Genomic DNA, 26,708 nt, shown 5'->3' with positions numbered 1-26,708 from the left:
ACTGTGCTGATTCACAGGAGGCCGCTGGAGGACTGGCAGGCTGCAACTGCATTTGCTTTTACAACAAACATCTGAAAACACTGTATTTTTCTGCCAGAGTCTTGAGTTCAAATCCCAACAACCACATGGTGGCTCACAACCATCTGTAATGGGATCCTGATGCCCTCTTCTGGTGTGTCTGAGGACAGCTACAGTGTACTTATATGTAAGAAATAAATAAGTCTTAAAAAAAAAAACCCAAAAACAAAAACCCTTAACACAGAATTCACTTTCAGCTTTTAAATAGTGACTTTCCAAAGTCCTTGTCATATAACTAACTGCCTTATGATCCTCTTAATTCTCATACTGATACAAGGTGCCCAGACATTCAATCACCTAGCACAGCCTCTGAAATCTAGTCCTGCTACTTAGTGGTGGCAATTATTTAAGTTTGCTAAACTCCCACTTTTATTAGTAAAACAGAGCTAACATCCCCAAACTCAAAATACTATTGTTAAATTTTATCTACACAGTGCATACCGATGGTACTAGGACATCTCAGTGCGAAATCATCGGTTCATGTCCTAAAATCTGGGCCATAATCTTGAATGCCCACAATCTAGATGCCATAATTCCTAATGTTAAGAATCCCAATGGTAAAAACTTCAAAATTATATATATATATATATTTGAGACTATGTCTCATTATATAGTCTTGGCTGGCCTGGAACTGGCTGTGTAGAACAGGCTAGTCTCAAACTCACACAGATCTTCCTGCCTCTGCCTCTTGACAAACTTTAAATTATCTAAAAAATGTTTATCTTTTTATATGGAGGTTTGAGAAATACATAAAACATATATAAGGTGGGCAAATGACAGGAAGGCATCACAGTTATGATAGATTAACTGCATTCACACGGAACAGACTAACAGCCAAGCAAGTCAGTAAGTAGCTCCATACGCACTGGGGCTTTATATCTGCATTATCACACGGGGGCTTTATATCTGCATTATCACACGGGGGCTTTATATCTGCATTATCACACGGGGGCTTTATATCTGCATTATCACACGGGGGCTTTATATCTGCATTATCACACGGGGGCTTTATATCTGCATTATCACACGGGGGCTTTATATCTGCATTATCACACGGGGGCTTTATATCTGCATTATCACACGGGGGCTTTATATCTGCATTATCACACTGGGGCTTTATATCTGCATTATCACACGGGGGCTTGATATCTGCAACCTCACACGGGGGCTTGATATCTGCAACCTCACACGGGGGCTTTATATCTGCATTATCACACAGGGGCTTTATATCTGCATTATCACACTGAGGCTTTATATCTGCATTATCACACGGGGGCTTTATATCTGCATTATCACACGGGGGCTTTATATCTGCATTATCACACGGGGGCTTTATATCTGCATTATCACACGGGGGCTTTATATCTGCATTATCACACGGGGGCTTGATATCTGCAACCTCACACGGGGGCTTTATATCTGCATTATCACACGGGGGCTTTATATCTGCATTATCACACGGGGGCTTTATATCTGCAACCTCACACGGGGGCTTTATATCTGCATTATCACACTGGGGCTTGATATCTGCAACCTCACACGGGGGCTTTATATCTGTATTATAACACTGGGCAATCTAAGCCTTTTGATTTTTAAAAAATATCCCACAACGGCCCTAAAGATGGCACCAAAAGTGCTGAGACGACGCCTTTAGCTACATAGCTGGATGCAAAACAAAACACAGACATGAGTAGGTATCCCTTACCATAGCAGTGATGACCGTACTGTGAGAGAAGAAAGGACACAAGCACCACCAACAGTCCGGAAAGAGAAAAGGAGTGAAGGCAGTGATCTGCGTTCAGCAAATCATGTTCAAAATCAAACCTGTTAGTTCAAAAATCATGCTGCAAAAACCAATGTAAGCGAGTGGAACTAGACCCCTTTCCTCCTGTGCAAAAAAATCAATGCAGAATGGATTAAAGGGCCTATATAAAGCCTGAAGCTCCAAGGCTGCCAGGGCAATCGCAAGCAAACACTCAACACAGAAGCAGGAGATTCTGAAATCACTAACAAAGAAGAGAGTAACAAGAACTGCCAAATGGGCTGCATGGTACTAAAAAGCTGCAGGAGGGACAGGAGAGTGAGAACCTGTGCCAGCGGGGTCGACAGATGACGGACGTCTAGAATAGACAGAGAACTCAGGAAACGCAAACAGCAGAAATAATAAAACTCCAATTATTAATTAATTAATGAGTCAGACAGACACTTCTCTAAAGACGCACAAATGGCTAACAACAACAACAAAAAATGTATGTTCAGCACCCTTAGGGATCAGGAAACCAAGATTCTACTGAGGTTCCATCCCACCCCAATCTGAATAGCCATCATCAAGAAAAGAAAAATATGCTAGGGAGAAATGGGAGGAAATCATACTCCTACAGGTAGGAATATAACTCAATGTAGCTGCCGTGGAAATCAAAGCCATAAAAAGATTCAACTATGCCACACACAGCCAGAATCAACATACGGTAGAATCCCCCCTGCATATCTACATTATTACAATACTATTCACAATAGCCAGACTAAAGAATCGGTTTAGATGTCAGCAGAGGACTGGATAAAGAGCAGGGTGTGTGTGTGTGTGTGTGTGTGTGTGTGTGTGTGTGTGTACAATGCCATTTGTAGGAATACAGGTGAAAAGGGAAATATCACGTTAAATGAAGTAAGCCTGGTATGAAGGCAAATGTCGAATGATTTCTCCCAAATGAGGAATCTATATTTGCATATATACATATACAAGAGTACTATACATATGCAAGTAGTACTATATAATGGGAGACAGGAAGGAGAGAAAAAGTTATAAAAAGCCAAGGGAGATAAGAGCAAAATACATGACATGCACATGTGTCATAATGAAACATCATTTGGTACAAAGAATACACACTAAAAACTATGAAGTGGAAACTGAGAGCACTACTCAGAGCAGAGCCCTTGTTAAGCTTATGTGTGGAAATGCAAACATACAAAGCAGAGGGGCACGGCCTTGTCTGTAGGCCTGACTGGACCTCAGCCTCCAAATCCACGACCCTCCTGCCTCAGCCTCCAAAGTGCAGGGATTACAGGGGTACTGCCATATCCAGCTAAGCCTCAATGTTTTAAACACACACAGAAGGTTTACACAGTCAATTGATGATACTGTGCCTGCTTTGGGGTCAAGTCTGTGGCAAATCCACTCAATGAACTAGAACTGAGACTTTGCACAATGTATGCCACTAGCTTATAGAAATGGTGTCAATGAACGAATATATAGGAGAGAGAGAGAGAGAGAGAGAGAGAGAGAGAGAGAGAGAGAGAGAGAGAGAGAGAGAGATTGACTGATTTAAAAAAAAAAAAACTAAAAGGAGACCAGAAAATCCTTGGAGTTCACCAGTCAGCCAGCCTAGCCTACCTGACAGGTCCGAGGGTTCCAAGCAAGGCTAGTGAGAAACACTGGGATGGGGGTGGGATGGGGGTGGGGGGTTGTGAGGGTAGGAACACCTGGGGAAACATACATGTATTTGTAGACATGTCTGTGGAAAGTTGGATGTGGTGGCACATGCCTGTAATCCCAGCACTCTTCGGGTTGAAGCCAGAGGACTTCAAGTTCCAGGCCAATCTAGATACACAGCAAGATTTTTCTTTTTCTTTTCTTTCTTTCTTCTTCTTCTTCTTCTTCTTCTTCTTTTTTTTTTTTTTTTGGATGGGTATTTCCCCATCCACATTTCAAATATTTCAAATGTTATTTCCCTTCCTGGAGTCCCGTCCATAAGACCACTATTCCCTCCCCCTCCCCTTCTTCTTCTATGAGGGTGTTCCCTTCCCCATCCACCCCTCCTTCCCCTCCCCCCATATTCCCTTACACTGGGGGCTCAACCCCGGAAGGACCAAGGGCCTCTCCCTCCTCTGGTGCCCAACAAGGCCATCCTCCACCACACAAGCAGCTGGAGCCATGGGTCAGTCCATGTATACTCCCTGGGTAGTGGTTTAGTCCCAGGGAGCTCCAGCCAGCTGGCACTGTTGCTCCCATGGGGCTGCAAGTCCCCTCAGCTCCCTCAATTCCCTCTCTTTAACTCCTCCAATGGGGGTCCCTCTCTCAGTCCAGTGGTTTGCTGCCAGCATCTGACGCGCTCCGGCTGTCTCCCAAGAGACATCTGTATTTGGTTTCTGTCAGCATCACCTCCTAGCCTCATCAATCCTATCTAGTCTTGGTGGCTGTATATATATGAGCTACGTGTGGGGCAGGCTCTGAATAGCCACTCCACCAGTCTCTGCTCCAAACCCTGCCTCCACATCCCCTTCCATGAACACCTCCCCTCCCCCAAGAAGGAGTGAAGCATCCGCACCTTGGTCATCCCTCTTCCTGAGCTCCATGTAGTCTGTGGACTGCACCATGGGCAATCCTAGCCTTTAGGGTGGACCAAGGACCTCCACATCAAAGCAGACACACTCAAACTAATAGAAGAAAAGGTGGGGAAGAGTCTCAATCATATGGGCTCTGGAGAAATTTCCTGAATAAAATACCAATGGCTTATGGTCTAAGACCAAGAATCAACAAATGGGATCTCATAAAACTGCAAAGCTTCTGTAAGGCAAAGGACACTGTCATTAGGACAAAATGGCAACCAACAGGTTGGTAAAAGATCTTTACCAATCCTACATCTGATAGAGGGCTAATATCCAAAATATACAAAGAAGTAACGAAGTTAGACTCCAGATAGCCAAATAACCCTATTTAAAAACGGGGTAGAGAGCTAAACAAAGAATTCTCAGCTGAGGAATGCCGAATGGCTGAGAAGCACCTAAAGAAATGTTCAACATCTTTAGTCATAAGGGAAATGCAAATCAAAACAATCCTGAGATTTCACCTCACACCAGTGAGAATGGCTGAGATCAAAAACTCAGGTGACAGCAGATGCTGGCGAGGATGTGGAGAAAGAGGAACACTCCTCCATTGTTGGTGGGGTTGCAGACTGGTACAACCATTCTGGAAATCAGTCTGGAGGTTCCTCAGAAAATTGGACATTGAATTACCTGAGGACCCAGCTATACCTCTCCTGGGCATATACTCAAAAGATGCCTCAACATATAAAAAAGACACGTGCTCCACTATGTTCATAGCAGCCTTATTTATAATAGCTAGAAGCTGGAAAGAACCCAAATGCCCTTCAACAGAGGAATAGATACAGAAAATGTGGTACATCTACACAATGGAATATTACTCAGCTATCAAAAACAATGACCTTATGAAATTCATAGGCAAATGGATTACCTATGAAGTAGACACAGCAAGATCTTATCTCCAAAAACAAAGGGAAGGTGGACTTTGAAATATGAAAAAGCATGTGGATGATGAGTGGCCACAAGAGGCAGTAATCCTTCAGCTAGCTGCCCCAACAATTAGCCACACTTAGAAGTCTCAGAGTGCAATAGATAGTTAAGGTTTTCATTTCTTTAAAATGGGCATCACTTTCCATTCGCATCGGTTTTCTAAGTAGTACTGCTCCTTCTTAAAGTCTGTGGCTCACTGTACACTGATAAGAACACTGACAAATCACTCATACACTAACCTCCCCACGCTGGTAAACACTCAGAAAAACAACGATGTCCCCCCCCCCCCCCCCCCCGTTTCTAAGTATTCAATTCACCTGAACAATGCGGGTATCCAGGCGAATGTGGGTGTGTGTAGGTGTGCTTGTGAAGGTCAGAAGACAGCCGGTGAGAACCAGTTCTCTCATTCACCACGCGGGCTCCAGGGAACTCAGGTCCTCAGGCAGGGTGGCAGCACTTTACCAGCTAGCCATAGTTACAGCTATTTTTTAAACGTAGAGTTAGACTGAATGTAGAGTCTCCCAGGCACTAGACAAGTTTTCTACCCCTGAGCTACACTCCTGGCTCCCTACCCTTCTTATATAACCTCTTCATTTCCTTTAGGAACTGTGGTTTTCTTAACTTTCACTTCCAGAATTACAACATCAAGAATCTTAACCTCTTGGGATTGTCACTTTTAGGGTTTTTTAAAGTTTAGAGATTTTGATCTTTCCATATTCCAATATTCAGAATTCTAGCAATCAAGATTATGCCTTTTAGATATGGACAGCACCACCTACTTTAAAACACCTCAGAATTACACTTGGGGAAAATAATTGAAGTTTATCCAGATGGCTGTTATCACTTTCATTAATACAGGAAGAAAAACATTTATACAACTGTATACATGTATCATTTAAAAGAAAAGGCAAAAAAATGTCTTATACACTGAACGATTATATATGCATTACACTCAAGGAAACAGGAAAATTCTGATAATCACCCACAGACTAAGCAAAGTGGCAGGATATAAGTTGACTCCATGAAACCCAATACTATTTCTTTTTTTTTTTTTCATTTTTACAAAATCAGCAGGAAGTACTTGGTATTTGGTTAGAGCTTCCCTATTCTAAATATATTCTAAAAGCAGGTCAATTATAAAAACTTGGAAAACTCAAGTTCAGGTAAGGTGGCCCTGAATCTTGAGGCCAGTGATGTAACCGATTCATTTTACAGCCTGGTTTTCACGCGTACAAGTGGGAAGGAAGGCCAGGGGTTATGCTTGGTCTCTTCCTCAGTAACTCTGCACTGCACTGTTTGAGTCAGGGTCCCTCACTGACCGTGGAGCTTGCTGACTCAGCGGGACTGGCTGCCTTCTTTGTCCTGCTTCCCCAGAGCTGGCATGACAAGCCTGCACCAGCACACTCAGCTTTCATGGAGTTTTATCCAACGCAGATCCTCATGTTTGCCCAGCAAGCACTTTGTCAACTAAGCCACTAGCCCACCCAATCTTTCAAAGTAACAATGAGACTACAAAGGCCGACTCTGTGAGGAGAGGGTAAAGATGACAAGCCAGTGTAAGAATGGTCTCAGAGACAGGGTTTGGGATCTCTAGAGAGCTGTGCGCTACAGAGAAGCAGCTCCTCAGGATATCCAGCTAATCCAAGTTCTCCAAAACAACTTTTGCTTATCCATTTCCCAGGTTCTCTACCAAAAGGATTTGGATAGAAGCTACAAAGATTCTGGTCAGTGGAATGATGAAACGCTGGTCAGTTTTAAAATCAGTACATAATTTCTTGTAAGCTTGATTAATAAAGCCTAATTCTCCAGAATCTGAAGCATGTAAGATAAAATAATAAAACTGTTGAGCCCTCATCAAATGAGAGCCAAGTAATTCTTCATCTCATACATGGCCTGCCCACATTCCTCTACAATAACTTTTTCCTGTTATATCGTTTCTTAGCCATAGACACAGTATTTTATTTATTATAGTAACAACCAACAAGTAGATATATGAAATCAATTTATGAAGGACAGAGTTTCTACTATAAACCTGTAGAAATTTCTAAAATTCTAAACATAGGCTATAAATGTTGTCACTTAACAGTTATAACACTTTGTGTGGCTTGCTCTGCCTGCTTTCCTACACAGCTCAGCACCACCTACCCAGGGGTGGCACCATGCACAATCAGCTGGGCCCATCCACATCAACCATTAACCAAGAAAGCCTTGCCTATGGGCCAATCTGAGCAGGTACTGTCACAGGTACTGCTTCTCAGATGACGCTGGTTTGTGTTAGGTTGAGAACTCTAAGCAGGATATAATTTAACATGGAAGAACGAAAGAAACCCAACTGGGATGAAACATGGCAAGGATTAAAGGGTTTCTCCAGAAAAGGCAGAATGTAATGAAAAAGATCCAGTTGTACCAGAAATGAAGCTTAGAAATACTTAGATATATTTCTAGGTATTTTAAGTACAAGATAGTTACTGAAAGAAAGAAAATATTAATTGTAAAAACTTGAAACATGAGAAACCCAGCTATCACCAAGGTAAATGTAGACATGATAAACATCAAGAGTGCTCACGGGCATGCACAGGTACAATCTAGAAATATTTTCAAAAAGTTCTAAGTAAAATTTATCTGTAAAAAATTTTGTAGACGGTTTAGAAAGAAATCTCTGTATATTTTTCTATCATCTTGATTGATGTGTGTATACATATATATGTAATGTATATGTATATGTGTGTACATAGACCCACTTTAAATATTAAATAATTTCTTCTAAATATAAATATTAGTTTTTAAAAATAAGATTTAAATTTAACTTTGAATTGTAAATTTAAAGTTTTTTATTTTGTAGAATATTGATAGTTTTTGATAATTTATGTTTCAACTCTTTGCATATTTATAGAGTTTTTAAAACTAACACAGAATGATTAAAATAAACATACCCATAACTACCTGAATGTCAATGATCACAATGTTCATTTTCTTCTTCTAAAGTCTAATACACAAAATAAAATGTTATCAATCAGCGTTATTCAGTCAAAACACAAGAGACCACAAAGCAAAAGCAAAACAAAAAACTAGACCACAATGTAACTATGACACAAATTTAACACTAAGTATTTCAGTCTTTAGAGTCTACAAATTCCTAACTCAATTCCAAAACACCAGTGAAGAATTCAACAATTTTCCTTGAAAACTTGGGTGTTGAAAATGACTTTGGAACTGTCAAATGCAAGTCCAGTGCCTTTGGACAAACAGAACAGCTCTGCAGGAGTCTGCTATTCTGACCCTGGTCTCCACACAGCCTAAACAGTTCTCTCACTAAACAGTAAGGCGTGGCGCCACACTGGTACATGGAGCTGAAAGACAGCAGGAGGAAACAGCTGGGTAAGACCTGACTCCAGGACAATGAGTCGGTTTTCTTATGATTTCTATTCCTTATATTCTGCTCCTGTCCTTTACAAGATTGGTGAAATACGACTGAGCTTATATAGTATGTTTGCCTAATATTTTAATTTTTATTGCATCAAAGATGACAAAAACAGTCATTTGCCTAAAGATTTCTTCATCTTCCAAAACGATGATCGTATTCTCCAGCTAAAGTGTATTTTAGTCAGGAACAGAGTTGCCTTTCTAATCTCCCCCCTTTTGTTTTAATACTACTATTTTTATATTATTATGTAATCTCTGCCCTCACCCCCAACCCCCGCTTTTTAAAAATAGACTCCTACTCTGTAGTCCTGGCTGGCCTAGAATTCACTATGTAGCCTAGGCTGAGCTCAAACTTGAAAAGATCTGCCTGCCTCTGCCTGCCTGTGCTGGAATTAAAGACAGGTGTGCCTGTCTAATTCCCACTTTTTAAAGTGTACGTATTTATGGGCTATATGGCTATTTCGATATATGCATACACTGTATGGTAACATCATTACACATACTAAGATAAGTACAAAGGAAATTGCTAAAGCCTAAAGGGGACGAGAATGGCCCCTGCTCTTAACTGCTACATTCCAACTACTACATGGTCCTGCGTGTATTATCTGCTCAACAGATACTTGTTATCAATTGAACAGACCTAGAAGAAGCAATTAAACAGAGTAAGGTAGCACACTAAGAGCCTTGTGACAAAACAAGTACTTCAAGTAGATAAGACTTATGTGTAAGGAAAGGATCACAGTACTCCAGTTTAAAAATAGCATTCTAATATGTAGGAAATGTTAACAGACTTATATGGAGAGATTTGAAATATACCAGGCAAAACAATGAAAACGAATCATTTGAAGCAATCACTCTTTAATTAGTATTTAGCTGCTTAGGAGGCAGGAGAGCATATACCATGTCTACCAGAGGAGAAGCTGAAGGTGAAAACTTAGGAAGGCCCTTGCTTCAACCACTGGGCGTGAATTTCTAAAGACAGGAGTACTAGAAATAAAATGATTGCAAATGTTCTAAGAACTACAAAGCATTCACATGCCAATGCACGACTGAAAGAGAACAAGAAAGCCAAAGATTGAATGAATTGAACCAAGGTTAAGGGGCTGGGTAAGAGAGTGAAAAAAAGCTTTGGAAAAGTGATTTTTGAATAGATGATCAAACTTCAAGTAACAGGTCATCCCCCACATTTGCAAAAGCTGGGCAAGTCAGGTTTTAACTGAAAAGTATCAGCAAAGCTACAATGGTGTAGAGCATTCTAAGAAAGGAATGCATTACAGTAGCAACTCTTAAACTAATGTGAGGGGGGGAAGGACATAATGTGGAGTTCAGCAAGCTTCATAGAGAGAAATGGAAACAAAATCACAGGGGACTGAGAAACAGTAACCTAAAAGAGAAAGGAAGGAAAAAATACCTGAAGGTAGCAGATGTGGTCTGTTGGGAGAAATTTAGACAAGCAAAGAGAACAGGAGGCACTGACAACAGACAGTAGGGCTGAGAAGGGGTTTCCATTGTTGCTACGGGTTGGCTGGTTTTTAAATGGGGAAATTTACAATAGCATAACCTAAGAGGCCAGGAAGAAAAGTACAAACTGTTTTTGAACTTTAAAAATTCTACAGTGCCACATTTTCTTTTGTGAAAGAGGGGTTTTACTATGCTCTCCTGGAGTCACGAGAGCCTCAGGCCTCAGCATCCCCTGTATAGACTACATGACACACACAAGTCTGGCCCAATGGCACATTCTCTGTGAGGCTTCAGCAACCTGGGCGTTTCCTTAGTCCTGGGTGCTTTATTTTAGTCTCACTGATTTGGCTGGCCTGCACATTTCTTTTTTCTTTTTTCTTTTTTTCGGAGCAGGGCCTTGCGCTTGCTAGGCAAGCACTCTACCACTGAGCTAAATCCCCAACCCCTGGCCTGCACATTTCTAATAAAAAAAAGCAGGCTCAGACCTAAGAGTTTCATTCCAACTCTAGGACAACTGACAAATTTCTAGTATTTATCTAAAGGCTCAGAGTACAAAAAAGATTAAATACTGCAATATATTAGTAAGCAATATACAAACAAAATTAGAAAAGTACACATAAAGTAATGTCACCTAGATGTTTGTTTTCTAGAGAGTGTGGGAGCTATTTGGGTTTTGGCTTTTCCTTCTGAGTTGATCTTACTAAAAAGTGTAGTATGGCTTTACACAAGTGAACCTTCCTACAGCAACAAAAGAGACATAAACTTCTTCCCTAGCCTTAAATACTTTTATTTAAAATCAGACCACAGAGAAACAAAATATGCAGCTAACTATTTAGAAAGAATAAGAAGCATGGAAAATTTGAGGGTGTGGACTTAAAAAAAAGAGAGAGAGAAAAGAGAAAACTTTTACAGGACTCTGTAGATCATAAAGATGTTTTTGGACAAGATGCCAAAGGCATTTCCTGGTGGTCAGAGTTCAATATGTAAGAGGGGCTTGTGGGGAACAATCCTTATTCACACTGCCACAAACAAAACCACCCACTTGTAGCCATTTACTGCAGGAGCAGCCAGCGGCAATTAGGAAGGCAGTGGCATTCCTGAAATGGACCCTGTCAAAATGATCTCGCAGGCAGGGCCCCATGCTCTGCAGGACAAGAATGCAGACAGGCCTTGCTTCAAATGGCTCTTTCTGGTGGAAGTCACAAGGTAGAGGCAAAAAGAACAGATAAAGTATTTGTCTAATAACAGTGTATATGCTGTATATTTAGTAGTCCCGGAAAACATAATTATTACAGATGTCTGAGACACATGACCTGCTTTTAAGAATAAAAATTTGATGGGATCCAGAATAAACATAAGCATACATGTTCGTGTTGACACATATTCAATACTACTGTAACCGAATATGAGATTCATCCAATTAAGAATAACTTATTAGGGCTGGGGGGTGGTGGCTCACACCTGTGCACTTGGGAGGCAGAGGCAGATGGATTTCTGAGTTCAAGGTCAGCTTGGTCTACAAAGTGGGTTCTAGGATGGCTGGGGCTACATAGAGAAATGCTGTCTCAAAAACAAAACGAAAGAAGACGAGGAGGAAGGGGAGGAGGAAAGGAGAAGAGAGGAGGAAGAAGAGGAGGAAGGGGAGGAGGAGGAAGAGGAAGAGAAGGAAGAAGAGGAGGAAAGGAGAAAGGAGGAGGAGGAAGAGGAAGAGAAGGAAGAAGAGGAGGAAAGGAGGAGAAAAGAGGAGGAAGAAGAGAAGGAGGAAGAAAAGGAGGAAGAAAGAAGAAAAGAGGATTTATTGATTAACTATTATGTGCCAGTCACTCTGCCAGACCTTAAAAAATAAAACCCCCTGTAACTCAAAATCTAGTGAAGGAACAACTGTGCAGCGTATGAGACAGACAGATAGGAGTTCCATCACGAATCTCTGTTAACCAACTTTATAGACTAACCAGTAGGTTTTTCTTGTTTGGTAGAACCCCAGAGCATGTTCAATAGTCACGTAATAGCCATTCTTTACAGGTCTTCCATATATTTTGATTGTCATAGAATTGTATACACTTATCAAGAGTCAACTGGACTGGGCCTGGTGGTGCAAGCCTTGAATCCCTGCATTCCAGAGACAGAGGCAAGCAGACCTCTTGAGTTCAAGGCCAACCTGGTCAACAGAACAAGTTCCAGAACAGCAAGAGCTACCGTGAAACCCTGTCTCAAAAAACAAAACCACCACAAAAAAAGTCAACTGGTTTTCTTGTCAAAAATGTTCATGTGTTATGATTTAATTGAGTTTCACGGGATGACTTAGGAAGGGGAGGGAAGGCAAGGCAGGAAGAAGGCAGGGGTGGATGGATGGATAGGGGGATTCTGGGCAGGCAGGAAAGGAAGAGCCACTAAGAATAGCGCTATCACAACAGATGTGGGAGAAACAACTGTGTTAATACCAGGGCACAAAAAACCCCGGGATGTTTTCACTCAGTGTGCTTTACTGAAGGAAAACCAAAACTAAACATCATAAACAGTATAATTTGTGGCTTACTTGAGAATAACACAGAACTGTAAATGGTTTTTTTTTTTAGCATTTTATTTATTATTTTTATGTATGGTGTTTTGCGTGCATATATGTCTGTGCCACGTGCATGCAGTGTCCTTGGAGGGCAGAAGATTTCCTGGGACTAGAGTTACAGATGGTTGTAAGCCACCATTTAGGTGCTGGGAATCGAGCCCTGGTCCTCTAGAAGAGTAGCCAGTGCTCTTAACCACTGAGTCACCTTTCTAGCCCCTTTAGCTGGTACTCATTAAAATAAGTGAAGGACAAACCTGGTCTTACATTGACAAATAACTATACAAATATATTGTACCCTGAAATTTTAAAGATAATGTGTTGAGCATCTTTTCTAGCAACAGGATCATCCGCTGGTCTGGACCGCATTAACTGCTTCTGGTGTATATATATTCTCAGAGTACACGCTCCTGTTTGTGTGTAGAAGCCAAACACACAACAGTTACTTTTCCAGAGAAGGTAACTGAATCTTGATGATGATCAGAATTTAGTAAACAAAACATTTCTATACACTGACCAAGAAGTATGAAAGAAAATGGAAATTATCAAAATATGTCCCACTTCCTGCGCCCAGAACCGTCATTAACCTTTTTCTGCGGTATAACATTAACCCTTTCTCATTTTTTTACCTGTTTATTAAGGAATGGTTAATACCTTCTACATCGAGTTTTGTAGGATTTAAAATAAATTGTAAGTTTAAAATACTGGCAATGTATCTGACACATGGCTCTCAGTACACAGACCTTCACTGCTTAGAGGGTGATGAAGACAGAGAGCAAGGCAGCGTGCTGACCTACTGAGAGGACGATGCCTTCCTTGACTAACACTATTCTCTCAGGTTCATTAACTGCGCCGACCCAGATCTCCAGGCTCCTCCTTGCTCCCTTTAGCCTCACAGGAATCCACATTCCTTAGGAGCAGGTTTGGGTTGCGCCTATAATTTAAGCTTCTTTGCTCACTACACAACCTTCTCATTTAGGAAGCGTAAGCAAAACAAATAAAAAGAATGAGAACAATTCACACAGTGTGGTACTTTTCCATCAAGAGAAACTGGTATTACCTTGTGGAATCTGCCGTCAGGTCTGCTTCTCCAAAGCAGATACAGTGTACTGGGTCCAATTTCCATCACATACAGATGAGGGCTAATGGAGCCTGTGTGATCAGTGGTGAGACATTCCCTTGGGCCCTTCCTTGGAAAGGATCTCTCCAGTGTATTTACGCCAAGAACACATCTGCCACACCCAAAATACCTACTCCATCAAACTTACTCAATACTTACTGCCCAAGTGTCACCTTCCTCCACTCCTACCTAGGCCCTTGTTTTCCTTCCCACTCCATCTCCCGAAAAAAGTGATCCTTTTCACATGGCCCTCAGCTTACTATGCAATAAAATGTCCTTCTAAGCACGCCAACATTTTCTACTGCCCATCATGTTGTTCAGATAACGTTATGTAATCAAAGTTAAACCTTAACTTTCGGCATAAGAGCAAATACACAGTTGACGTATTCATCATTCTGCCCTCACACAGCACACATAGAACTGGCAAAGAAAAACCTAATAAACAAGACACTATGCAAAATTCCATGACACATACAAACTATACTGAACTACATATAGTCATGTGATCTAATTAATGTATCTAATTAAACTACTAGCCTTGGAACAAAATTCGTAGGCTCCAAATTTGAAATTTTTTTTAAAAAAACTAAAGTCTGATTTCAGTATTCCCTACACAAAACGTAAAAGTGGTAGTTTCATCTCCACCACTGCCTATGTAGGCAGGCATGAGGGCACGTGCTGGAACCCCAGTATGCAAGAGGAGCAGAAGTTAAAGGCCATTCTGCACGACACAGAGTTTAAGCTCAGCCTGAGCCACGTGGGATAGGGTGGGCTCTAGATAACACACTTAAATACTTCTGAGGCACACAAATTGTTTAAGACTTATTTTGAGACCCTGACAATATTAATTTATTCTGTATATCATTAACTCTCCAAGTTGAAGGAAAAAAACTTTTCAAGTGATGAGAATTTATATTTTGATAGCTACTCAAAACATGTATAATCATAAATATTATGATTTATCCAGTTCGTTGAAACCAGAAGCAACTACACAGAGAAATCAATAAAATAGGAGGCTTTGGTCAGCAAACAGGCCCTGGATTAGGGACTAAAAGTCAGTTCAAACTAAGTCTATACTTATATAGACTGAGACTACTTATATTCTAAACTTCCTTAAGGGACAAAATATTCTTAGTCTAAAGAATGGGCAGAAAATAAGCGAAACACAGGGTTGGGAAAGACACTCAAGAACTCTACAATTACAAACGCTTAAATAAAACATTCAAACAGTATCCTAACATCGTCTAAGAGCTAGAGAGCTGTGTAGTTTTACTCCTGTCTGCCAGGGCCCCAGGCTTCTCTTGCCCCTTTCCATCTTCTGTCTTCCTCTATGCCCAGTGCACAAGCTTGGCGCCCTCTACTACTGCCATCTCTAGCATCATTAACATCAACGCCCCAGTTACAGTTCTCAATCCATACAGGACAAAGACAGGATAGAAGCTACTATGACAACCGAATCATTTAAACTGCTGGCTTCTAAAGCACACTAAATAGACAATATAAACTAATGCCGTCTGTGGAGAGACATCTCAACTAAGTGGAGCTAACCGACTAGACTACCTGTATGCACTGCAATACCACAGGCTTCATTGTTATCATGAGCAAATGCACAGATGCATGCTCCAATGTGGAAGTTAGAAGACAGCAGTTGGTTCTCCCTTTACACCACGTGGTTGGCAGGCTTGGAAGCATACTTCCCAGGTAAGCAATCTCACTGGCCCATACTTCCTATGTCTTAAACCTTTTAACTATCCGGCTTGATTTGTGTACCCACACCAACAGTTTATAAATAAAAGAGAAGCCTACAAAAACTGAAAGTCTTAAGCGAGAGGGGCTGTCTGGCTCTAAGGACAGCGTCTTACACTGCCAAGTTATGATGGTTAAAGACTGTGTCATCATTTGGAAAGGCACCCCAGGTAAGAATCTCCACGGATCCCAAGGGTGAGGTTGGTTTGTTTTCTTTTTAATGGACCAAAACTGAAACTTGGACACCATTGGCAGATTTCATAACTCAAACGGCATAGCTGCATCAAGTAGCAAAGGGAAAGCCATCCGGATTATTTACTCTGAGACCACAAAGTGAAGAGTTTCTTGTTTTCAATCTGCCTAAAGGACAACTGCTTTGGAGGAAAACCATTGGTCTTCCCTGCCACTAGAACTCCAAGATCTGTGAACAGAGCGGTGCGGCTGGCGCAGACTGGGCTACACAACAGGGCCGTGGAGCAAGAAAAACCAAACAACAGACAAGGAAGTTTAGGACTGAGCGGGTATATCTCTTCATATAAGGGAGTGCTCGGAGTATGACTGTTTCCCCCGAGATATGTATTGAGGGCATTCTTATTAGATTTTGAAACTAAAACCAGAGAATTCAGCAACTTTTCCTACTGAAAATAGCTAAAAGTTCTGGACGAAATATTTCAATTTTCTTTAAAGCGACCTAAAATTGACAAGATAGCAAAAAATTATCTGATCCAAATTAAAGAGACTGGGAGGAGTCAGTGAGGTCAGGACACAGGAGCTTTCGTATACGGACCCAGCAGAACAGGCTACAGAACCCGAAAGGCAAAGCCCAACCCCAGCCCATCCAGACTGGACACTGACGGGCGACATACTGCACATTTACATTAGACACTAAGGGGTTTATGACCATCAGGAAAGACAGTGAGTGTATTTGTTCTCAAGTACATTTACAACCCAGGTCTCAGCAGACAGAAGTCCAAATGCCTCAAGCAATGACTTTTGTTTAAACTAGTGCTGGACTAATAATGCCTCCAATTACCAGTAATCTATAAAAAAAAAAAAGCAAATACAGAACCTTTGAAAACTCAGAATACTCTTATACTTTTCCAAGGACAGTGAGCAGTACACCAAGATAAGGCAAAAACACAAAGGAACAAGTCACTGTGAGCAAGGAGCACCCAGACAGTCCACTCAAACCCAGCACCCGGACAGTCCACTCAAACCCAGCACCCAGACAGTCCACTCAAACCCAGCACCCAGACAGTCCACTCAAACCCAGCACCCAGACAGTCCACTCAAACTGAGCAACTTTGGAGACACCAAATTAAAAGTCACACACACACACACACACACACACACACACACACACACACACACACGGGTTTAAAAGGTCATTCTGGAAATACATGCAAAGAACGAGACACCATCAAAGAACAAAACAAGAACCAGCCTGCAAAAGGAACCAAAATGAGTGTCAAATGACCCAACCTAAAGTCACTGCATAACTACAACGCACTGAAATGAACTGAAGAGCGGATGACGGACTGAGAGAAAAGTCAGAATACATTACCCAGAATAAAATGTGAAAATATAAAGATGAAAAGCATAGAGAAGGAAGATACGTGCACACTCAGAAACCCAAGAGGGCAAGAAAATGCAGCCAAGGGTCTATCTAAGGAAACTATAGTCAGATATTCTGCAAGAAGAGATTTTGAGTATAACAAAATGCAAAGCAAACAGAAACCCATGCTCCCAAAAATTAATGAAAGATAAAATATCAAAGACAGAGGGAAAATGTAAATGTGTCCAACAAACCAGAAAGCAACAAAAAACACATTAAAGTCTCTAAAATGTTTTAGATTAAAAAAAATAATAATAACAAAAACCAGTAAGTATCAGTATGACTGATTACTTCAGAAGGCTTCCTAACAGAGACGCTGAGGCTGAGTTCAGCTGAGTGGTAGACGGGGTGCTTAGCATGTGCCAAGCCCTGGGTTGAATCTAAAGGAAGAGGACAAAAGAGGAGGAGGAGAGGCGGCAGAGGAGGTAAGAATCTGAAAAGACTTTAGAAAGAGAAAAGCCTGTCAAAATATCTGGAGACAGAAGTGACAGGGCTTTTCAAAACCTACTTCATTCCTGGTCACTTAACCTCTCTCATTACTTACAAAGTTTGGAGTTACTTCCAAAGTTCATTCCACCTCAAAGATTACCCTGTCATTGTATGTCTATGTCAGTGGGAGGTGATTCAAATGATAATAGGCTGCTGCCTAAAATAAATGCTAGCTATCATCAGAAAGAACAATGGAAATTAACAGAAATTATATCTCAGTCTATAAAAAGCACCCATATACTGAATGCCAACACATGTTGAAAACTGCCAAACTTTATACACCGTGTGTGTGTGTGTGTGTGTGTGTGTGTGTGTGAGAGAGAGAGAGAGAGAATAGAAACAAACTAAGCATTTATCTTCAATCTTTGTACATATTTGAACCACAAAAAAAAATACTAACAAATGCTCAAAAAATGCTAATGCTAGGGCCATAATTTCTATGATTCTGATTCAATTGGTCTGGATGAGGCCCAGGGAACAGATTATTCTAAGATTGCCATTAAGGTGAAGAAACACTGAAGTGAAATGACAAAAGCATATGTTTTAAAAGAGTAAAAACCCCTGTAATCTTTCCAAAAATATAACTGAAGAATATGAAAATTTAAATTATAAAGTTTAAAAACCTATTCACAAAATGGTGTAAGGAGGGTTCATTTGTTCCAAGCTTAAAAGTAATTTAAAAGAAAAGGATAAATCCATCTTATAAAATGGTTACAAATATCCACAATCTGTTATCCAAGATGTAATGCAAAGGTGAGATTGGATTCCTAAAGTTTAGCTGCCGCCATCCATTCCTGTTAAACGACTTTAATGCCAGCACCAGGCCCTGAATGTCCGACTGCATGGGCTCGAGAAGGCGCCATCGAGGTCTGGTCTGAGGTGAGTTTAAGATTGAAGATTGGCGGGGTTGGGGATTTAGCTCAGTGGTAGAGCGCTTGCCTAGGAAGCGCAAGGCCCTGGGTTCGGTCCCCAGCTCCGAAAAAAAGAACCAAAAAAAAAAAAAAGATTGAAGATTGGCATTTTCTTGGAGGCAATAAACAGGAGAAAAAGTGACCTCGTGTGTTGCTACCATTCACTTGATTTACAGACCAGGCACCTACTGGAGACTTAAAAACGATCTCACTTAATTCTCACAAGGTAACTTAAGGCTCTGACAGGTCATATTTTTGGCATATGTTTTATAGGCATGAAATATAACAGTGAGCTTAGAGTATAGATTTATTAACAGGTCTGTCATTGTTGCATTTTGTGATACGTAAAATAACTGCTGTAATTAACGAAACGCAATCGTTTTTAAGTTCCTACATCTTCCATTTATGTGCTCAGTGGATCTCAGCTATCCTTCGAAGGTATGCAGGACTGAAGTGCTGAATTGTTTCAGTCCCCTTTTCCTCACACTCACATCCTACCCATGCGCGCGTGGCACACTGACTAGTGAGCTGTCTTCCTGTGTTCAGAACCTACTATGTTTTAATGATACATAAACAAACTGTACATGCAAAAAAACCCACCACTACCTCTCAACTCAGGCCTTAATTAATTTATACAGACTCCTAAACACCCTTCCTGCTTCTTCTTTCCCACCTCCTGGGGCATATTCTCAACTCCTGCTAAGGGTTCGTTTTAAAGATGCTCCTTTTTTCAATACATTCCAATGGTTGCCCAATCTGCAGAAGTGAAGCCCAGCGGTGGTTATTTTCTTGGTACTGGGGGTTGGACATAGAGCCCTGCATACTCTGAGCAAACCCTCTACCTCGGAGCTCTGGTCTCAGTCTTCTTTTCACTTTGCATTTGAAGCTAGACCTACTAAGAGTCCACGCTACCCTTTAATTCCTTCTGTAACCCAGACCAGCCTTCAACTTGTGATGTCTCTCACCCTATGTCTGCCAAGTAGCAGAGATTACAGGCCTGTGCCACCAGATGCAGCCAAAATTCAAAGTCTTTACAGGAAGCAGGATCAGTATCTTCCTCGGCATCATTTCTTCCACTCCTCCTCCACTCTGGCCACACTTGCCCCATTGTTGTCCCCGTGATATTCTAAGCACCCTCCCTTCTCTTGGCTGTTTTAACTCTCAGGTACGGCCTTGGAAGGATTCTGCTCGCTAACTCTCAATCTATGATGACTTCTTCCTATCCCTTTACTTTAGCAGAGCATGTAAGACTTTGCAATGTAGCAGGTATTCACTGTTTATCTGACCCTATCATTTAAATTTCACGAGATAAGATCTTATATCTTCTCCATGCCTAAAACAGGACCTGGCATGAAGTATATACTTGAAAAATATTTGCTAAATGAGATACAAATCATTGGTGCCAAGATCTAGATTCATAAACACTCCAGCCCAGAGCCTCTATACCACATGCCCTCTACTAGTTGATCTAAACAATTCTACCACTCCCACGTAGACAGAACCACAGCCTCCTTCTTCCACCTGTATATCATCAAAATCTACGGTCACTCTATTACCTGTTTGCTTTTCTGAAGGTAACTTTCAAATGACTAAGCCTAGGGTTGTGATTACTTCCCGACTTTCCACATTTACTGCTGAATCTTCTCAGGCTGTTCTAAGAAAGTCAATCTCCCCCATACTGATTAGGATGCAAGGTTCTTTGGGGTCTCGGGCACCATGTCTCATACGTGAAAAAAAAAAAAACCTTTCAAATATTATTCTTTCAATTCCTTTTTCAAACACAAAACTCAGTAATACCTTGATAATCTCTGTTCTCTTGTGAATCATCAATTCTCATGGTTGTTGGGGTATGATCCATTAACTAACATGGGAGAGGAGGAAAAGGAAATTAAAAAAAAAAATGTTTTGATTGATATGACTCCTTTCTCCTTCCCAGCATCTGCAGGAGGGAGGAAGTGACACAGGCTGCCCAGACAGATGAGAACTTGGGCTGCCTTTCACAACTCACCCCTGACAACTTGAAGGAGCAGGACTGACAGGTTCCTGTAGGGACAAATGAGACTGAACCTTAAAGGCACTTCTGTTGACTTTGGTGTTAATGGCTTCGGAAGAGTTTTAAAAATTAAAAGGACACAGGTATGTGTCATTGCAACTCATTTAACTCTTTTACTTTATACTGTTTGTCCCCCCCCCCCCCCCGCCAGGAAAAGCCCAATGGTACAGAAAGGGAAAATCAAATTTAATGTTGACCTAAAAGTACATGATTTTTAAAAATTGTAATTCTGCGAATGGTACAAAGACCATGTATTATTGCAAACCCTGTGATAATAATATTTATTTTATTTATAAAAAAAATTCTATGATTTTTTTTAAAAAACTTTCTGGAACATAAATCAAAAGACGCTATTTAAAAAAAAAATTAAGTAGTGTTCTTAACATAAGCAACAACAGGAATCTTACCTGAAGTTAATCTGGATGTGTGTGTAAAAATTAAAGACTAATTAACTTTAAAATTGAAGCCTCAGAGAATGAGCAAACATAGGCTAGTCCGTAAATCCCCATACCTACACACAGGAAGGCAAACATTGTCTTATTGCTCGTTTTTACCAGATAGGTGTCATTTGTTCTACATTCCCTAAACTATAAAATATGCTAAAATTTAAGCAGAAACAAACAAAAATCATTTCCAGCAACCATGTGTGAGAGTTGGCCCTTGACCTGAACCCCTCCATAAGTTCATCTGCAGAATGCATTGCCAGGGAAGGTAAATGTCAAAGCACCAGACTTTTTGTGTACTCTCAGTCACTTGGTTGGGTACGAGATCAGCCATCACTACAAGACTTACAAATATCAAACAGACTTATACCTAACAGTAGGTATTAAAAAGTCAGCAAAGAACACAAACCACATAACTGCAGAAACAGAAGAAACCATACAGGCCACTACCTTACTTCATTCGATTGCCCATACCCACCTCCCAAGAAGTGACTATACTCCTATATTCTTACTTTCCCTCGAAGAGCCCAACTATAGGCTATTTCACACAGCTTTATCCACTGACTGTTCGCCTTCTGCCTAAAACAGAAGCTCCATGAAGGGGGCAGCAGCTTTTCCAGTTTCGTTGGCTGGAGTCTGAATACACAAGGCAGGCATTCAACCAGGCCTGAGCCATGTGCTGAATAAGTAAAGGATGAAACTGAAGCCCAGAGAGGTCACAGAATATCCTCAAGGTCACAGAGCTGGACGCAAGCATAGCCTTTATCAGAGACCTATTTACTATAACCTTGCCTGTTTGCTCCTTCTGTGGCCACATGCGCCTCACCAAAGCAGGATGCATCTGCAATTGAGTCTCTTCAGCATGTTTCTTTCTCTTTAATTTTTTTTGTGCCAAAAAAAAAAAAAAAGGGACCAAAAAAAGGAACACACTTCAAGTGCTTCACAAACTAAAACTGTACTTAAATTTCATAAGCATATAGGCTTAGCCCATAAAACAGAGAGGCACAACAATTCACAGCTCTCGAAGTTCCTCTGGAAATTAGTGTGTGTGTGTGTATGTGTGTGTGTGTGTGTGTGTGTGTGTGTGTGTGTGTGTGTTGGAAGTTTTATAAACAGTCAGAGAAAACCTACTTACCAACTCAGAATGGCCAGTGAAGTGTCAACCTTTCATCCTTCTCTGGCCCACAACAGCTCCTCTCAGATAGGCATACTTTCTTTACCTTGCAGGTTATGAAAGGGGGCGATGTAGCACTGAGGCCCCTTCAGTTCCCTTTAAAGTACATGTCAGGCTTGCAAAGCACTGACCATAAAAACCAACTCTTGGGAAGTTTTAGATTCTGTAAAAAGGTGTCCCACCTCTGCCCATTTTCTGGCTCCCTTCAGTCAGATTGCAGTCCCTGCATTGAAACCTATGAATCCAAACCAAATGCGGGATGGGGTGAAAGGGCAGAAAGGGAAACACTTTCAGACATAAAGCTGATACTGCTTGTAACACCCTAGCCCTACGTCAGTTTCTCGCGGAAAGCCACGGCCTCGCTGATACAACTTGTGTTGCTGTCTCTGGTCACCTTTCTTGCAGAGTGAGTGAGTAGTAGTCAACTGCCAAAACCTTTTGCGGGGAATGTCTCTAGACCTAGGGTGCGTCATGTGGAGCCAGGATGATTTGCTCGGAGTCTCTCAAAACTACTGTCAATCCAATCAGTAAACCGAAAGGGACAGGCAACCCAAGATGTGGCATGGCAAACAGTGGAAACAACAAGCAAGCACGGGAGTTGAGAGTGGGAAACAGCCGACAAAAAGGCGCCGGGAGGGTAAATGGATCAGAAGGAGTGGGAAAACAGGCTCAAGGAAGTGGGAGCAGAAAAGTCAAAGGTGACTGGAGGAAGGGGGATGAGATTCTGGAAGTGATGGGAGCCAGGCAAGGGGGAGGGGACGCAAGCGGACTGGGGGAGGGGGTGAAGGGTCCGGGGCGGGGCAGAAGAGAGAGAAGAGGCGGGATGAAGACCGCCAGGCCGGGAGGGTCTTTACCTGCAACTCCGCCCGCTCCACCTCCCACTGGGCTCTCTCCACCTCGAAGCGGGCCCATTCGTGCTGCAGGAAGTGCAAGATCCCCGGGAGGCTGTACTGAGCTCGGGCCGCCCCCGCCGCAGCCGCTCCGTCTCCCGCCGCTGCAGCCTCCGCCAGAGGCCCGAGCCCCTTAGCACCGCCAGCTCCCGGATGGTTGTTGCTGAAGAAGACGCCGGGCCCCGCCTGCTCGTCCATGGCGGCCGCACGAACCCCGGGGAGCTCTGCCTAGGCGCCCAGCAGCGGCGGCAAACTGCGGCGGCCAGCTCTGCCTCCTCCCTCCGCCGCTCCCCGCCCACACCCCAGTCAGCAGGGAGCAGCCGCCCGGGCGCGGGGGCCGGGCGAGCCCGTGACGGGCCGGGAAGTGGGTCAACTGCGGCCCGCGGGGCTTGCCGGGAAATGTAGTCCTGGGGCGTGGCGAACCCTGCTTGCCTGTAGGCCTGCGTCTCTCGGAGGCGGGACTGAAGCCACGCCCTTTCCTTGCCACGCCCTCCCCTCGGGGCTGCGCGGGTTTCCTCCTCAGAGGTGTAGCCAGCCGATGCCCCTAGGGTCGCGCCGCGGCTGGCCCCTTTCATGCGGAAGTTCGCGGGCGGCGCTCCCTGTTGCATACTCACACGCGGAAGTTATCAAGCCAAGTACCAGCCCCAGCTGCACTTAGTTTAGGGCTTCCTGGTCGCTTTGTTAGGAAATAGGCTCTGGGCAAATCATCCGGTCGTCTGCCCCTTCGTCGCCCATTTGGGGGTTCATCAAAGCCTCAACACCCCTGGACTAAGGGTTGTCACCGAGCCTGCCTTTCATCTCCTGAGGGGCTCAGTGCTTGTTAACAGACCAGTTTTCCCTTAGGCACTCTGGACCTCTATCTTTCTGCAAAAGTTCAACATTTGCCGTGGGGGGCTTCTTCTAATTTCTAGTTTAACACTTAGTCTGAAGTATTGGTATGAAAGCCCCTTTCTCTGTAGTAATCCTGCCGGTAAATTCTGCAAAAGTTTTAGATCTCCAGTAACAAGTGCTGCCTGTTCAATCTCATTTTCCCCATCTTTGCGGCAGTTTTCACTCAATTCGCTTGGACAAGTATCTTATTGTCAGTTATATTCCGTGCCAGGAATATAAAGATAGATGTCATAGTTCTTGTCATCAAAAGGAGATTGACATACATGTAGAGTCACAGAGCCCTAAGGGCTACACTCGGAAGGAACAAAGTCCCTTTTTGCTCCACTGCACTCCTGAATACCCTGGAACCTTCCCTTCCCACTTGTTGCTTTCCCAATTTCTTGGGCAACTGATCTTTACACCAAAGGCACACCAGAATCCTTTCCTTCTAAGTGACTTGGCAGTGTTTTCCCTCTCTGAGCTCCCTGATAAAATTATCACTATAAATTTACACTACACCAACCCGAGAAAGGAAGGTGCCTGAAGAACATTTAAGAAATGAAAATCCAAATTAAGCAATTATTTAGTTGTCATTGTAACAAAAAATTGTAATTTTGTTTTGATCTGATGGACATGAAAAAAAAAGATATAAGCTGGTGAGTGACTTGCAAAGGAAGGGCATCCTGTCTCTGTCCTCTCTGCTCCCCTTCTTCCCATGGCAACATGTGAAAAGGACAGGAAACACATTGTATCTGCTCTGGTTGCAAATAGCCATGGCAAAGCCCTCTTCACTCAGTTACTGAATGTTTCTGCTCTCTGAATCCATTCTTTATTATCATAAAAAGTTGATCCAGGCCTGGCCAATTTCCTCGTGTCATAAATTTGTTTGGCTCTAAACGTTCTTTGCCTGAGTCTCTCATTCACAGCTCAAGAGACTGAGGCTGTCCTCAATGAGTCCTTGAGTGACCGATGACTGCCAAAACTACACCCAGATTACCTGCCTGTTAGCTCAGTGACCTTAAAAAAAGTTGAGCCAGACATGGTGGCACACCCCAGAGACAGAGGCAAGCAGAGAGAAGCAGATTTCAGAGCTCAAGGCCAGCCTAGTGTACAGAGTGAGTGAGTTCTAGGACAGCCAGGGCTGCTCCCCAACCCCCAAAATTATTTACTTATCTATTCCTCTATCCACCTAATTTAAATTTTAATTAGTAAATTAAAAACAGGTTGATTACTCTCTTTTATCTATCAGAGCCACGGAAACATGAAGAGAAATTTTTTCTTTCTTTTTTTCCTATCCTTTCTTCCTCTGTTTTTGTTTCTTGAATTTTTGAGACGGGGTTTCTCTGTGTAGTCCTGGCTGTCCTGGCACTTGCTCTGTAGACCAGGCTGGCCTCCAATTGAGATCCACTGGCCTTTGTCTCCCAAGTGCTGTGATTAAAGAAATGTGCCACCACTACCTGGCTAAGAATGGAACTTTGTCATCTGAGGGATTTAAGTAACTTTATAATCTCAGATGTTCAAAATCAATTTTTTTCCTCTAATAGAAGACATGTCAGACAAGATCACTGCCTTAAACTGATTCACAAACAAAGACTATCGAATATAATGAAATGTATAGATAACAAGGCGCTTGCCATGTAAGCGTGAGAAACTGAGTGTGGACCCACAGCACTCACATAAACCACAAAGGCAGGCAATGACCTGTAACTCAGCACTGGGAGATGACAGGGTGCAGAGGCAGGTGAACCCATGGAGATAAGTGACTGGCCAATCTGGCCAAACAGGTGAACTCTAGGTTCAGTGAGGGATTCCTGACTATTTACAAACAAGCAAACAAACAAACAAATTCAAAAAAGCTGGGGAGCAGTGAAGGAATACTCATGGATTTCATGCACGCACACACACATACACATACTACGCTTGCACACTTCCCAAAAGTATAGGCATCCTGGACTACTACGGATACGTACTGGAGAATTCTTTTCATTCATATTCAAATTTGTTATTCCATACTTTCTTTGCTTTTGAGAGCAATCAGAATAGTATTGACGTACATATTATGGAAATAATATCCAACAAGTCAAAAATACTAAGAGTCATACTAAAATGGGATTATTAAACTTCCTTTAGAAGATCCTTGTGTGGTAATATTTTGTTGGTAGTTTAACAGAAATCAGTACATTTTAAAAAGTTTTAAGGTTCTTCTGCTTTAATAAGGCCCCTGGATCCCATATTTTCCTACTCTATGAGTTAGATTCTAAAACTGGTGTGTGGGGTGAAGGGCGGTGTGTGTGTGTGTGTGTGTGTGTGTGTGTGTGTGTGTGTGTGTGTGTGTGTGGTGTGCTCACTCGCACGTGCGTGCTGCCGATGTGTGGAGGTCAGAGAATAACTTATGGAGTAAGTTCTCTTCTTTCAGCATGTGGGTCTCTGGGGATGGAACTCAGGACGTATGTCATAGTACCTCTACCCGCTGAGCCTTCTCACTGGCCCAGTTCTCTCGGTTGTTATTAAAGCATAACATTTGTCTTACAAAATAACTGTGAGGTTATATAGGAGAATGAATTTAAA

The 26,708-nt window shown here is 42.2% G+C and overlaps 1 protein-coding gene across 2 annotated transcripts in view; it reads right to left on the bottom strand.

The window, feature by feature from the left end:
* Window positions 1–23,574, bottom strand: part of Strn (striatin) — an 87,028-nt gene extending 63,454 nt beyond the window's left edge. Inside the window, exon 1 of one of the 2 annotated variants that reach the window (XM_087552355.1) lies at window positions 23,235–23,574. In XM_087552355.1, the coding sequence (XP_087408481.1) occupies window positions 23,235–23,468 (234 nt within the window). In that variant the 5' untranslated portion in view covers window positions 23,469–23,574. The remainder of the gene's footprint in view (window positions 1–23,234) is intronic. The other variant, NM_019148.3, reaches the window with a different exon arrangement.
* Between the last annotated feature and the right edge of the window lie 3,134 nt (window positions 23,575–26,708).

Source organism: Rattus norvegicus, chromosome 6 (genome assembly GCF_021556685.1).
Source record: "Rattus norvegicus strain SHRSP/BbbUtx chromosome 6, alternate assembly SHRSP_T2T, whole genome shotgun sequence".
In the NCBI taxonomy this organism is placed as follows: domain Eukaryota; kingdom Metazoa; phylum Chordata; class Mammalia; order Rodentia; family Muridae; genus Rattus; species Rattus norvegicus.
This window is presented reverse-complemented; position numbering and strand designations above follow the sequence as displayed.